The sequence below is a fragment of the Acanthochromis polyacanthus genome, chromosome 17 (assembly GCF_021347895.1).
Source record: "Acanthochromis polyacanthus isolate Apoly-LR-REF ecotype Palm Island chromosome 17, KAUST_Apoly_ChrSc, whole genome shotgun sequence".
In the NCBI taxonomy this organism is placed as follows: Eukaryota; Metazoa; Chordata; class Actinopteri; family Pomacentridae; genus Acanthochromis; species Acanthochromis polyacanthus.
Genome location: NC_067129.1, coordinates 31353016 through 31369289, shown reverse-complemented (window position 1 = coordinate 31369289; position 16274 = coordinate 31353016). Strand labels below are relative to the sequence as shown.

At 34.0% G+C, this 16274-nt stretch overlaps 1 protein-coding gene across 4 annotated transcripts in view; it reads right to left on the bottom strand.

The window, feature by feature from the left end:
* grk6 (G protein-coupled receptor kinase 6) overlaps positions 1 to 16274 on the bottom strand; it is an 83840-nt gene that overhangs the window by 24007 nt on the left and 43559 nt on the right. For all 4 annotated transcript variants that reach the window (XR_007937094.1, XM_051937408.1, XM_051937407.1 and 1 more), the window contains exons 6-8: positions 14249 to 14341; positions 6184 to 6247; positions 4087 to 4227 (exon numbers count right to left, since the gene is read on the bottom strand). Coding sequence is in view for 3 of the 4 variants with exons in the window: in XM_051937408.1 (XP_051793368.1) it covers positions 4087 to 4227; positions 6184 to 6247; positions 14249 to 14341 (298 nt within the window). In the remaining variant the exon portion in view is untranslated. The remainder of the gene's footprint in view (positions 1 to 4086; positions 4228 to 6183; positions 6248 to 14248; positions 14342 to 16274) is intronic.

Sequence of the window (16274 nt, the reverse complement as noted above, 5' to 3'; positions counted from 1 at the left end):
ATTTGTAGAGTATCTTTAGCTAACAGTATCAACTGTTTATCCATTGCTTTAAGCTACTTATCTAGTATCTTTAGCTAACTATTTCAACCGTAAATCTTTTACTTTAAGCTAATTATTTCTAATATTTATCCAGTATTTTTAGCTAATACTTTTACATTTTTATCCATTTTTTAATCAAAATAATTCAGCTCCCTCAAGTAACATAAACTGTTTATCCATTAAACTCAGGTGTTCATCCTTAACTTTTTAGCGAACACTTTAAACTGTGATTCAATCATTTTAGCTAGCCGTTTCAGCTGTTCAGTGACATTTTGGCTATTTAAAAGTTGCAACTGTTTTTCCAAAGAATTAATCTAACACTTTAAACTGTTAATCCATTGGATTTAGCTAACAGTTTTAAGTGTTTATTCAGGAAATCTAACTAACAATTTAAACAGATTTTTCAGTGAATTAAGCTAATGGTGTAAACTGTTATTCAATAAATCTAGCTACCAGTTTCAACAGTTTATTCAATAATTTAACTAACAATTTTAACTATTATTCAATAATGTAGCTATCGGTTTAAATTGTAATTGAATAATTTAGCTAACAGTTTGAACTATTATTCAATAAATCTAGCTAGCAGTTTTAAGTGTTATTCATAAAATTTAGCAAACAGTGTCAACTGTCTTTCATTGAATTAAAACAACGGCAACTGTTTATTCAGAGAATCCAGCTAACAGTTCCAAGTGTTTAACCACTACCTTTAGCTATGTGTATTATCTGTATATATGTAATTTTTTACGAACATTTTCCACTGTTTATCAAAAAAAATGTAGCTAGCACTTTAAACTGGTTAAACCATTTAGCTTAACTAAATATTTCAGCTGTTTATCTGTAACTTTTAGCTAACATTTTCCACCTTTCCATCAATAAATTTAGCTAACGCTTCCAACAGTGTATCCGTGACTTTAAGCTATGAGGTTCAGCTGCTTATGTGTAACTTTCAGCTAATTCTTTCACCTGGTTTTAAATTACATTTAACAAAGCAATACAAACAATAGAGAGTGTTAATCCATTCATTTGAGCTCATTTTTGTTGTTTGTGCATTACGTTTAGCTAACTATTGTAGCAACCTGTTTCAGCCTTTGCTATTCCAGCCTTCTACCTTCTACTGTTTTAACCACTTATCCATCAGTTTTATCAGACAGTTTCACCTGTTTATTTATAATTTTAAGCTTTATATATAAAGTGTTTATCCGTTACATGTAGCTAGCAAAACAACAACAACCTTGAAGTTTTAGCGAGACAAAAGTAAGAATCCTCTGTTTTAAAACTGCATATTTGTGACTTTAACTGCAAATATTTGATGACTTTTGGTTAATTACAAACGAATGTTATTCCCTGAAAGAAAAATAACCTGTATAAAAGAGCTAAAACGCTCTTAATAATGTCTGTTTGCTTGCTACATAACTTATGCTCAACAAATGTTTGCATGTACGTCAACATTCAGAGCAACTTTAAAGCAGGTTAGTGCGATTTAAAGAGCTTTACAGTTGACTGTAAACATGAAGTTAGCTTTAAATTAGATTTAATTAAGATAAAATCAGCTACCTGAACCTAAACTGTTGTGTGCTTTACTACCTGACACTGATTCAGTATTGTTCCTTTAATATAAAATACCGTATTTACGCTAGTAGTTGATAACGTCATTGAAAAAAAAAAACAACAACCTGCTGCCAGCATTTTAAAACATTAATAAAGTCTGTCTGTGTATTTATATTTTAGTTAAAGTTGAGCCCTGAGGGAGTCCTCGGGCCTGGGAGTCCGGACGAGTCGACTGACGTCCGTCCAAATCAAATAATCTGAACGAACCCATCTGGTCGGGAACCCAACTTCAGTGTTGTCTTTTAATTACAGCGGCCGTAAACGCTGCATACATCACGTCCGACTGACGCACATGGATTACTCAGGAGAAGAGTTTCACTATAAATGTCTTTTTTTATGGGGAAAAGGAGCTTTTTAATTGTTAACATTAAAGTCTGGTCATTTGCTCTATTTCTATTTAAAAGAAAAGGCCAAAACCAGTAATAAAAGTCCTGAAACACTCACTAGAGCGATAAATGTGTATCAATCCGCTGCTGAAAGTAGTCCCCAGCAAACACAAATCAGAATCGGTTTTATTGCCAAGTAGGTTTTTACACTTACAAGGAAGTTTCTCTGGTGCTCTTGGTGCAAATACAGATAAAATAAAATAGTGAGTAGAGAGATGTAAGAAATATGGTTAAAATAGACAGGTATGTGCAGTTACTACTCAGTAGTAATTAATATAGTCAATAGGGATGGGAATTTCGACTAATTTCCGAACCGACTAGTCGCCAATAAAATTAACGACTAGTCGGTTCGGAAATTAGTATTGAACTTGCAATTTAACCCTTTAAGCGCCAAAGTCGCAATATTGCCACAAGCAACATTGCTGAACATAACAAGCCATAGCTTCAAATATACTGCCTCGTGTGCCTCATGTACTGTACACCAGGAGATGGCGGACATCTGGAACTTCAATCTGAGCATCAGTTGTGGGCGTGTTTTCATGCAAAGTTTTGGAGTTTACAGAGTTTGAAAACCGAGGAGATGAGACTCGCCGTCGGAGCGTATCAGAGCGCAAGACGGCACATTTTAGAGTGAGAAAACTCACCGTACCGAGAGGTCTGCTCAACGCTGACAAAGTACTTTGTCAAGTAATGGCTTACTCATATTCTGAAGAGGAATATTCACCCTCTGATGAAGATGTTCAGTCGTCCACTGAGACAGAAAGTGCCGCTGCGTCTGTGCGTAACGGCAGCGGGTCGGTGCGCCATGACAGTCCACAAGCAGCACATAGTGGAGCCGATGCTTTGCTTCGGGGTGGCAGGAAGGGACGTGGTGGGTGTAGCTGGAGTGGTCAAAACACCGCTAATGATGAGGGGGATAGCGGGGGTTGAAAAAAGAGACAAGCATATGCTACTGGCAGGATCAACCAGGTAGCCCAGACGGGACGAGTGTGCGGCGCACGGCTGAGCGTAGAGCTGCATGGTGGCGCACGGTCGGGACCGGGGGCCGCGTAGCGTGGCTGTGCGGGGGGTGGGGGGGGCACACTAGCGTTTAACTGACTAGTAAAATACTAACCGTTTAATAAATGAGTCGACAATTAACCGATTAACCGACTAGTCCGCACATCCCTAATAGTCAACAGAGCTTTTTTGCAGTGGCCCAAAATAAACCCCAAAATGGTTTGATCCCGCCCAACTTGGGCTCTGCACGGGCAGTGTTCATCAGCGATACAGCAGAGGGGAAGAAGCTGTTCTTGTGGCGAGAAGTTTTAGTCCTGAGTGACCGCAGCCTCCTGCCTGAGGGAAGCGGTTCAAAAAGTTTGTGTCCAGGGTGAGAGGGCTCGGCCAAGATCTTGGTTGCACGCCTTAAAGTCCTAGAGGTGTATAGAACCCGGAGGGATCTCTTCTTGTTTGAGTTTAAAACTAAATTAATCATCATTTGGTCTCTAATGGAGAATCTAAAAGGATCTTGGCCCAAAATAAACCCCAAAATATGAACTTTATTGTCACAGAATGCTCTAGAACATGTTAGAAATGACCAGGACTATGTGAAATAGCATAAAAATTTGGCATGGCTAGGAAGAGTTACATGGGGGTTAAGTGCAAGTACTGTATTATTATTATTATTATTATTATTATTATTATTATTATTATTAACATTTGGGTTTGGTGTAGAAATGGGACAAAAGATATTATATTGAAATAGAAAAAATAAGCTAAAAAATGCATCTTAAATGAGCATTTTTCAGTTTGTGCGCAATATTTAGTTTAGTGGTTTTTAGTTAATGTAGTTTATTTACAGTGTAGTAGTTCAATGTCTGCATTTTTAGCGTGCTATTGTGTTTTTTTAATGTAAAATAAAGATTAAAAAAGACATTGTTATAAGTGTAGAAACCCGTTTAGCTTTAATAGTTGATGATTTTTGATTCAGCTTCACTGTTTTTGTGTTTTCTGCTCTCAGAACAGTTTCTTTCTATATTTATCTGGACAGACGGTAGTTAAAGGAAGAACTTACTACAAATCTGCTGTTGACTTTCTCCAGGATTTGTTTCTCGTTGAGCGCCATCGACTCGCCTTTCCTCTTCTTTATCCTTTTCTTCTCCAGCTTCTTGCAGGCGTACATTTTCCCCGTCGCCCGTACCTGACACGCACACACCTGCAGGGGGCGACACCTTTATTATACGTTCACAGGAAAACTGAAAGAATAAGATTCTGACTTCACATTTGTTTCAGCATTTTCAGCTGAAAAATTAAGTATAAAATCAAATGGAGGTTCATTTTTTTGTTAAATTATAGAAAATATCACAGAAAAAAATCCGACTAATTTACATGTTAACTATAAACATGAAAGCACATCTGGATTTTTACAAACAGCTATTTATTTTTTACAGCGTTAAACCATAAAATGACAGTTTTGCTCTATTTAAATGGGTAAAAGCATATCTATTTTACAGATATTTGTCATTATTTTAAAGAAAATTCTGTATATTAAGGATTAAATAATGGTGGAAAATATTTTATAGTGTTATTTTACAGATTTTTCCTGTTAAACGTATTATTTTACATATTAATCAACAAAAAGTGGCAAAACTGGAAATAATATCCACATTATAAAATTACAACTAAAATTAAGTTTGACCAAAAATATGATAAAATTATAAAATTATGTATATTAAGGATTACATCTTTTTGAAGAATATTTTAATATATAAAATATAAATCTCATGCATATATTGTATTTTTTACTTTTATATTTATTAAAATATTTTTATATTTAATACATATGTGTGTGTTTGGCTTTTTTATTTATTTATTATATATATTTTAGCATTTTAAAGTATTTGTATTAAAGTATGTTAAATTACTGAAAATATCTAATAAAATCACCCCCCAAAAAATATAAATTCTACATGTTGACTGTAATAAATAGATTAAGGATTCAAAATCTAATATTTTAATATTTAAAATATATCCAATACATGTGCTGTATTTTTTACTTTTATATAATGAAACATATTTTTATATTTAATACGTATATGTGTGTGTTTGACTTTATTATTTATTCCATTTATTTAATGTACATTTTACTATTTTAAAGCATTGCTTTAGATTTTCCCTGTTTTTTTAAATGACTGAAAATATCTAATAAATGGATTCATGATTCTAAATTTGATACTGTAATATTTAAAATAAATATCTAATATATATGTTGGACTTTTTCATCTTATATTATAATAAAATATATTTTTATATTTGATATGAGTTTTATATTTTTTAATTTTATATATTTTAACATATATTTTATTATTTTAGTGTGTTTTATAAACAGATAGATTTTTCCTGTTATGTTAAATTACTGAGAACATCTGACCATAAAATGAGATAAACAGAAATATACTAATAGAAGAAGACTGAAAAATAAATAAAAAATGCCCAGATAATTGAGAATTTCTTAAAAGAATTGAATTTCTAAAAAGTTTAATGAACAAAAACCCAAACCATTCATTCACTTTATGCAGTTTTAGTTAATTTCCTGAATTTTTAGAGACATTTATTGTTTTATATTTAATGTATGATGAGCTGTGATAAATCTGTTTTCTGGTTTTTAATCTTGTGAAACTTGAACATCTAACCTCTCAGTCAGAGACTCTTTCACACAAACAGGAACACCTTTCATTGGCCTCTAATCTGATTCAAACTGCGTCTCTTTAAGGTTTATTTTAAACCTAAATAAACGGTTCTATTTCTGTCTGTTCTCTGTTTGGCCACCGTGTGGCGCTGTAAACTCCATAATGTGGACAGAAACTGGAGATCATGTGATTTATTCGACAGCCTGGGAGGAGCCGGCATCGTTAACTCAGCATGAAATGTTTTTTTGTTCTGCGATTACACAAACCGGACGAAACTTCTGCCATAATTTAAGAGGAATTTAATTCATGAACTCGTGATTTTTAATGTACAGAAGATTAAAAAAGGATTTAAACTCCACTTTGTTACGTCAGGGCGAATATTTGATGAGTTCTTCTAATCAAGTTTATTAAAACTGAGAGAAAAATGAAGCTGGTTGTCGTTGAGTCAGACCGTAATTTAATTCTGCTGTTTAAAGACTCACCTCTCCAAAGCCGCCTTTTCCTAAAACTCTGTACTGTCTGAACGTGTTTTTGGTCACCGGCTGCCTGTTGGACAGAAAGAAAAACGGGATTTTAACAAACAGCAGCAAACATTTAGAATAAATAATCGATTCACGGGTTCAAACTGTGAATAAATCATGAAATAAAGCACGTTTAGAGGTTTTAACAAAGCGGTTTCAGACCAATAATCTGTGATATAAAGCTGTGGTTTAAATCTAAAGCAGGAAATCAATCAATAACTGGTGTTTGGATGCATCTGAAGGCAGTTTACACACAAAACAAGATAATTATTAACCAGAAATAACTAAATAAATGTTAAAAACTCAGCTGTAAACATGTAAAACTAGATGTTTGTAGGTGCTGCTGTTGTTTTGTAATTAATAAAGGAATCTTCCATTTCACATTGAACATATATATTCAATATAAATCTTCTATATTTAACATTTTTATGTATTTTTATTTATTCTTATATTATAGTTATTACTATATGTTCAAAAATAGATTTTATATCTAAGTATTATTTTACAGGATTTTCCTGTTTTGTTAAATTAATGATAATATATAATAAAATGTCACACAAAATGTTTTAATTCCTTTTTTATAAATAGGTCAGAGCTATAAATAATAATATCTACATCAAAAATCTGTATTTTTATTCTTTCACAAAGTTTCATCAAAAATGGTATTAAAGTCTGCATAAAAGAGTATTTATTATTAATATATTACATATTTTCTGTTATTTAAAATAAAAAATATGTATATTAAGGATGGATAAAAGAAACTATTATGGTTAGGATACAAATTAATATTTATTTTCTGTGATTTTATTATATAATTTCAGCCATTTAACAAACAGAAAAAAATCTGGAAAGTAACGTTTAAAAATAGTTAAATATATATTAAGCCAAAAACATTCTATATATCTATTAAATAAAGATATATTTCAAACAAAATGTGCATATTTTCATAATATATTAATATATATTTTTTAATTTAAAATATATGTATATAGAAATTTGTTTTTATTCAGATATTTTTTATAATTTATTAAATTTAATTAATTTATTATGTAAAAATAGATAAATGTATTTTTATTCTTATATATTTACTTTTAGAATATATTTTCTATATTTAATATACATTTTACTATTTTTAAGCATTATTTTGCAGATTTTTTTATTTGTTAAATGGCTAAAATTCTATAATAAAATCACAGAAAATAATAATTATTTATTTGTATCTTAACCATAAAAGAACAGGCCAAAACTGCAAATATTATCCACATTAAAAATCTGTATTTTTCTTAGAATATCTAATTCTTCGCAAAGTTTGTCCATAAGGTTACACTGTTGTACTGTGTATAAACCAAGCAATATACCGCTGTCTGCAGATATTTTCTTTTTTAGACATATTTTTTGTGGCACAGTTGCTGCTAGATCTTTACAGGTTATTTTATAATTTTTTAATAGATTTAAAATCATTTTTTCCATTATGAAGTTGCACATGGACGGCGCTGACCTGCATTGAAGCGAATATCCAATCAATAACTTATTCTGCACTAAAATTTACTGAACACTTCTTTTGCGCGTGCTTCACGTCAAGTTCCACTGAGTTAAATTTTGGTAGTTTTTTGTTAAAGCTTGCCTACAGACAGACAAACGCACTGAAAACTTTAACTCCATTTTCTCCAATAGAAGCTAGTCAGTGTTCAGGAAAGAGACGTCACCGTACAGATGGTAAAAATAGAGATTTAAATGATCACTGGGTCATCAGGAAAACATTTTAAAAACACCATAAGGCTGCTTTGTTTGTCTTCTGCCCACGTTGAGTCATTTACTGCTTAATAATGTGTGTTTTTGACATTTGCATTCTTCAATAACTGTAGATTTGCATGAAGTGCGTCAATCAGGAAAGTCTTTGACCAAAACAAGGACTTGATGTCGCCTGATGTCTGCAAACGACATCAATGGAGCAAAATCCTCTCAGAAATCGTGAAATTACAGTTCAGGGATCAAAAACCGAGCTACACGAGCCGTACTTGCAACTAACATGTAAGAATTTCCAGTCCAGTTTCCAGCCTTAGGGACATAGGTGTTTTTGGGGGTGCTCAAGCACCCCTAAATTGAATCCCAGCACCCCTAAAGTTTGAGAGATTTTTTTGTATTGCATGGCCTTTTTTTCAACAAACCAGAAAAGTGTAAAAATCATGCAGTACTTGGTTGATACGTAATGTTTTAACAACAAAAATACAGCACTCCTCTCCCCCTATCTTGTCTCAAAAATGGTTTGATCCCGCCCAACTTGGGCTCTGAGCCTCTACCTGCAGAGCTAAGCTGCCTCCCACAGAAGCACATGTTCCGTAGTACTGTAAGTACCTGGTTTATGTGTATGTTAAGGAGCTGCTGCATCTAAATTAGTCACTTTTCCCAGAAATTAGGGTTGTGATAGGTTTCTTTTAAGATTCCAGAGCATTTCTCCTTTGCTGTGATTCAGCATTTAAATACCCTTTATCAGACTGGATGGTTTAGTCACAGACTTTTTCATAAAGTGTTATGCTTTTCTTTGACAAATGTGGGAATGAAATTGTGTTAAAATGTACAAAACAGTGAAATTTATCTTGCCTGACCAGACACCTCTGGGTGCTCAGCACCCCTAAACCTCTGATCCTAGAATCGCCCCTGCTTAGGGATGTTTTGTTTTGTACGCTTCCTGCCTCTAAGAAGTTCTTCAGAAGCCCTGATGTGGTAAAAATGACCTCCTGCAGTCTTCACATCATCTAACAAACAAACAGAAGCTGTATTCAAATCACGAGCCGGCAGTTTCAACAGTAAATGTTACACATTAACCAGAATACAGTCCCTCTTTGTCTACTCGTGGCTGAACAGTTCTTCTTTTGAAGGAGTTCTGTGATGTTCTGCTCAGAGGATTTAAAAAAATAAGTTCCTTTATTTTGCCAGATAGAGTTCAGAGAAAATTATTTGTTCTTTGGAACTAAATTCTGTTCAGTATTTTTGTTGAATTTTTCGTATTTCACCTTCAAACCATGTTAAAGGTTCAATATCTGGAGAAATAAAACTCCCACAGCCATGAAATTTGGTAAGAACACAGACAGAATAGTTATGAGCAGATCCAAATCATGTAATGGCTCCAACAGAGGCCATTTAGTTAACTACTGGAACTTAAAAATGAAAGAAAGTGGAAAACTGTCATCTGAGGGTAGTATTATGCCCCCAGAAAGTTCCTCCAAGTGTAAATATACATGATGCATCCATGTTTCTACTAAAATACAGTCTTCGGTCGACATTTCACCAACTCTTGAGGCTCTAACATCAGTAGAATTTAATCTGTTCCAAGTTTGGCAAGCTTCCAGTTTTTTAATATTTTGACTTGAAATTACTTAAAATTGTCCAATACAACTTGACACTTGCCAAGAAAGACTCACGTTTTTATTTTAATGACTTGGAACTTCTGCAAAATGACACAAAGTTATCCAATATAACTTCAAAATTGTCCAAAATTCTAATAATGAATAATTACTGGCCTTTGAAAATGGGAAAAAGTACAAAATTTTCAAACACAACTGGCATTTGGGCCACAGAAAGTTCCTGTACGTGTATATATATGGACGGATCCATATTGCTACTAAACTACAGTCTTTGGTCGACATTTCACCAATTTTTGAGGCTTTAATATCCGTAGAGTTTAATGTACGACAAGTAGGGGAAGACAAGGCTTCAGTTTGCTGTGTTTCGTATTATTATTGAGTTGTTTCAGACAAGTTTAAAGTCATATTAGACATTTTGGGGTAATTTTGGACAATTTACAAGTCATTTAAAAAAAGACTGAGTCATCTGGGAAGCTGCTAAGTCAAAGTAGACGATTCTGAATAGATTTGAAGAAGTTTCAAGTATTTTTGGACAAATTCGAGTCATTTTAGTAAAGTTTCAAGTCAAAATAATAAAAAAATGGAATCTTGTCTTGGCATACTTGTACCACATTGAATTCTACTGATGTTAGAGCCTCAAGAGTTGATTAAATGTTGACCAAAGACTGTATTTTAGTAGGAAACATGGATCCATGCATACACTTACAGGAACTTTATGGGGTCTCAATATCGCCATTGTTTGAAAATGTGGTATTTCTTCCAATTTAGGGGCCAGTAATTTAAAAATTGTCCTCTGCTAGAGCCATGTAATCATGTGGATCTAATGGAAACCATTTTGTATGTGTTCTCACCAAGTTTCATGGCTGTAGGAGTTCTATTTCTGGAGATATTGAATCTTTAAAATGGCTTCCCAGGCTTGTCTGATGGTGAAAATACACAAAACATCCCATATCTGAAAACAGGAAACTCTCAAATGTGAGCCACGATATTTTACAGAACCTAATTTTGGGTCCTACATAACTAAAAACTAAACACTGAATAAAATCTGACACATCGCAGCAACACCAGCCGTTTGGTAGCTCTTTCAGCAGTTTGCTAACAAACACTGAATCGCGTTTCCAAACTATCGTCTTTCTTTGGGGTTTAGTGTGAGATAATTTCTTGGCTCAGTCCTTAATCTGTGAGCTTTAGAGGTTTAGCTTGTGGGTCTTGAAGGAAAACAAACTCTCCGTCATCGAGGGAATTCAGCGGTTTGTGAAATTCAAGGTCATCAACCCTTCTCGCTTCCTGGAAAGTCGAAGGCACCAGTTTTTATCTGGAGAGGCTGCAGCAAATACGCCTCCATCAGCTGGAAGAAAAGCCGCTTCTCGTCTTGCTTTGTCTCTTCCCCTTCCTGTCACTCCATCATCTGGCCTGATGTTTTCTATTCCCTGAATCCCAGAGGATTCACCAGCTTTCCCAAGTGGCTCATTTCAGCGAATCCTCGACGAGACGAAGCCTAAACACTCGGTTTGTTTACGGCGTCATGGAGGTTTTCGAAGAAGAGTCTGGGAACCGTCAAGGATCTCAGATAAACTTTCTGTCTGCAAACAAACCCGATAACACTCAGAGCAACCATTACGGTCTTAAATGATGGACTTATTGTTCCGCCGGCACATTAACGCCCACAACACCACGGTGGAATACCAGGAATCAAGATCTTGGTGTTTCCTGGGAATCCTCCTCTGGAAGACTACCTGCAGGAACTTCTGTCATGTTTTTACAAGATTTCTTCACGCGCTGAAACTAACACTCTAAACTGTGTGGCAAGATGTTTGAATAGAAAATAGGAAAAAACTGTTTAGTTCAGGCAAAGAACAAGAGGATCTACTTTTTTGACATTTGGTTTTTGAGATTGGATCATTCCATATAAAAAGAACCATTTCTAACACTCAGAAAATGTAAAATATTGTAAAATATAATCTAAATATGATTTTAAAAGACCTACTAATGGGGCTGATCAAGGCAGTTTTTAAAAGATTAATGTTTTTGTAAACCTAAGCTTGACCCTTTGGTTAACTCAGCTGTCACACAGTAGTGGTAAATTTGAATATTATTCTCAATAAACAAGGCATAATTAATCAACAATCTGCTAATTTATAATTTAAATTAACCAGATGATGCCGTTTCAAGACAAGGAAACAAAGTGGTTGCAAACATGATAGTAAGTCTCTCTGAGTTGATCACAGCTTCATTTAACTCCTGAGTTCTGGTCGGAGGTCATTAATGATAACAGAAGTCTTTGTCATGGTGCCCGCTGCTGCTAAACTCACACAGCTGATCTACATGCAATGGGCAGGTGTTGGTTTATTCATAGCCTTTTGATGAATTTTCATGTTGTAAAATTCACACAAATTCAACTTCTTTCAGACCACAGCTGTCGCCGTCTTTGTGTACAGTTACCATGGTTACATGTTAATCCTGGCTTCACTTCACATGTGTGTAGCTGGAGATCATTAAGCGTCACAGAAGTCTTTGTCATGGTGCCCCTTTAGTAGCTAAACCCCCAAAATGCCCTCTGATTGCCAATGTGGAACTGATCGCCTCCTCTGTTCTCTACAGTAATAAACAGTGAGTCACCACCTGGTGGAACAACCAGGTACTACAACTAACTGACACTGTTTTCAGTGTGCAGGTCTAAACATTCGCACCTGAGTTTGATTTAGTTTCAGCCTTTTGATTAGAAGGTGTGTTCATTTCAGTCACATATTAATAATTAGATTTTTATTAGGTTAAATCCAGTTTTCAGTCATCCATCCATCCATTCTCTATACACCGCTTTATCCTCACTAGGGTCATGGGGGGTGCTGGAGTCTATCCCAGCTGACTCGGGTGAAGGCAGGGGACACCCTGGACAGGTCACCAGTCTGTCACAGGGCTACATATACAGACACACAATCACACTCACATTCACACCTACGGGCAATTTAGAGTAACCAATTAACCTCAGCATGTTTTTGGACTGTGGGAGGAAGCCGGAGTACCCGGAGAAAACCCATGTATGCACAGGGAGAACATGCAAACTCCATGCAGAAAGATCCCAGGTCAGTTTTCAGTCAGCATAACCAAAAAATATTTTGGTTTTACAAAAAGTCATCATCATTTTAGTCTCATTTGCATTTTTAACTTTTTTCAGACCACAACTGTTGCCAGCTTTGTGTACAGTTACCATGGTTACAGATCCATCCTGGCTTTAATTAACATTTAAGCTAGCTGGACGTCACTAAGTGTCACAGAAGTCTTTGTCATGGTGCTCCTTCACTGGATAAACTCCAACAATGCTCTCAGACTGCCAACATTGAAATGATTGCCTCCTCTGGTCTCCTCTGGTTTTAAAACATAGAAGGTACTAAGAGGTACGACAGCTTATCTACAATACCTGAAGTATGTATTATCTTGAAAATGGTGTGGGGTGTTGGTGGATACTAGATTAAATGACTCAAAGGTAAAAAATTTGATTGTGACGTTCCTACTTACTACAGACGTAATTAAATTTGTGTGTTTTGGGGTTACAGTTCTCCTTTAACCCCTTAAGCTTCAGTGTACTGCCGGCGGTACACCTACTAATTTGCATAGGAATTTCAGGAATGTCCGACGGCTGCAAACACGATTATACAAACACTATACGCCGATGGAAAGCTTAGATTCTCATGAATCCGCCGGTATAAACCACTTTCAGATGCGATTACCACAGCGGGTGAGAAAAACACATTTGTCCGACAAAAACAAATATCCATCCATCCATTCTCTATACACGGCTTCAAAGCACACAGCACGACTCACATTTCCGGGTTTATTATTACACACAAAAAAAAAGATTCCACAAAAAACGGCCATAATCCAACCTTTTACATCCAGATGACACAAGCCAGTAAACTATTTTATCCAAAACATGTCCTGAAGTCGGTATAAAATCCCCGAATCGGTCATTTTCAAGGAAATGCACCTCGCGATGCCCGTCCAATATTCCCAGTATTTTTCGTAATTTTTTTTATTTAAAAATAGAATATTAGCGATTTTTTGTACTGAAAACGGCTGGAATTGACTGAAGCTTAAAGGGTTAACAAGCTTTTCCAGTTGGGTTTGGCTGAAAGATGGAAATTCAATGTTTTCAGCAGATATTCAGATCATTTCTATCCCATTAAAACTTCTCTCTAAGTCATAATAATCCAGTAGAAAAGCTTCCATCTACGCTGCTCCTTCAAACTCAACATCGCTGCTATAAACACTGTTCTTGTGCCGGTAATTGGGACTTTTGCTGCCTGTAACTCCCTGTTAGAGTCGACCAGACAAATTCGTAAACATGCAGCTCTTCAGTGCGGCTTCCAGACCTGTTTAGACAGCAGCGTGTTCAGAAACACAACCAGAAAATCCTCTCAGGTGTTATCAGGGCACAATGAGCTGAACTCCCCCTCAGGCTACAACAGCAGCAGCTTGTTCTGGAAGTTTCCTCACCGCCGAAATTCAAGTGAAACCTCTCAGTTGAGCAATTTTAAACCTTGAAATCTGTGACGCCAGCATTGTTCTGTTCGCACTGGAAAGCGATGAAGCAACTCGACGAGGCGAGCGTGTCCCTACTGGTAGCGTGGTGCAGTTTGAGGTGAATCAGAGGGAAAGTTTACCTCTCCAGCCACTTCCACTGCAGGAACCTGTTGTAGTACATGCTGTCGAGGTAGTCGGCGAACGGCGCCACGGACAGGTAGTCGTGGATCAATCTGCAACAACACAACATTCAGATTTAAGTCATGAAAACAGACGCATGAATTCACCTTCATTAGCAGGGATTCTCTGGATTTAGCTGCTTTTATAGCCGAAATTATCAGTGAAGAGACAGAAAAGGCATCATTTGGAAGGCTAATTTATCATTTAAAAGTTAGTTTTTAGGCAAAGATGCTCAGTTTTCTGCAACTATAAACTTATATTTTTCAATTTAAGTGTTTTTTATTTTTTCATTGTCGCATGAATATTAAAATTATTACCTAAATGTCCTTTAATATATAGGTTAAGGTGGTTAAATTTAAATTAACTGCTTTACGACAAACTTAATTACAAAGTTATGTAAATAAGAATTAAAAACCAAAAACATGAATCAAAATTCTATTTAAAAAAAGCAGGGGATAAAACATAAAACAGTGGGCTCATTTAAAGATAAAATTCACTGTTAAGAAAATCTGTTAAAAAAATGTTGAAACTTGCTGCCAAAAAAAAGGGGTTAAAAAATGTTGAAATATTTGGAAGATTTAAAAAAAAAAAAAATCATGAAAATAACGGCAAAAATACGTAAAATAATATTTAAACTAAAACTACAAAACTTTAGTCACACATTTTAAAAAAACAACATTCATATTTGTAAAAGTACAGATTTTTTATGAGAACATTATTTACAATTTTGGAGATGAATGTTCTTTTTCTATGATTTTACGTTTTATACATTTACAGGAAATATATTGCTAATAATTTAACAAAACAGTAAAAATTTAAGAGTTAAAATATTTACCATTTTCCATCCTTTTTAAAAAAAATAATGGCAGAAATCTATAAAATAGAGGCTTTTAATGTAAATATAATCAATAGAAAGGGTAAATTTACAGTCAAACACAGTAAAAGAAGAATTAGATATTTTTTATGTGGACCTCATTTACAGGTTTTGCAGTTTTTGTAAATTTTTGTAAATTAATACGTTTTTTTCTGCAATTTTCTAAGATGTTATCTAGAATTTAACAAAACTGGTTAAAAACTGTAAAATTAAAATAAATTATTAAAATAAATTCCTTAACACGTGAATTTATATTCTTTTTCAGTGATTTTACTTTTTATATATTTGCAGGAGTTACACAGTAATTTTAACAAAACAAGGAAAATCAGTAAATTATCTGAACTTATCCAGTCCTTAACATAACCAATTTTTCTTTTGAATAACAGCAAATATCTGGAAAATAATTATTTTTAATTTAAATATAGTTTTTAAAAAAGTGTCATTTTACAGTCGAAGTATGAATTATTATTTGTAAAAAAAAAAATACAGATTTTTGACATGAATGTTATTTCCAGTTTTGCCATTTTAAAAAAATTATTAACATGTAAATAAATATTTATTTTCTGTGATTTTCTAATATATTATCATAATTTAACAAAACTGGTTAATATTTGTACACAATTAAAGTATTTTTTGGTTCTTAATTAAAACACATTTTCTTTCAGATAACAGCAAAATCTGTAAATTAATGATTTTAAATTCAAATACAGTAAAAAAAAAAAGTGTAATTTTACAGTCAAACACTGTAAAAGAAGAATTTACGATTTTTGACATTATTTACAGGTTTTGTTTGTGTGTCATGTAAATATAAATTAATACATTTTTTTCTACGATATTCTAAGATATTATCTATAATTTAACAAAACTGGTTAAAATCTGTAAAATAACAGCTTTCTTTTTTAAAAAAGCATAAAAATGTTGCAGTGTGGAACAAAATTCAACCTTAACGTCAAGAACAAAATAAAAAATCAACAGAAACTATTTCTACTGAGGTGTTTCAAGTTCAAATAAAAGCAAACATCTGGATTCATTTCAGATTTAATCATCTCCAGACAAAGCAGCTTTAGGGGAATTATCACAGGAGGGATTTAGAGGAAACTTAACATCGATGA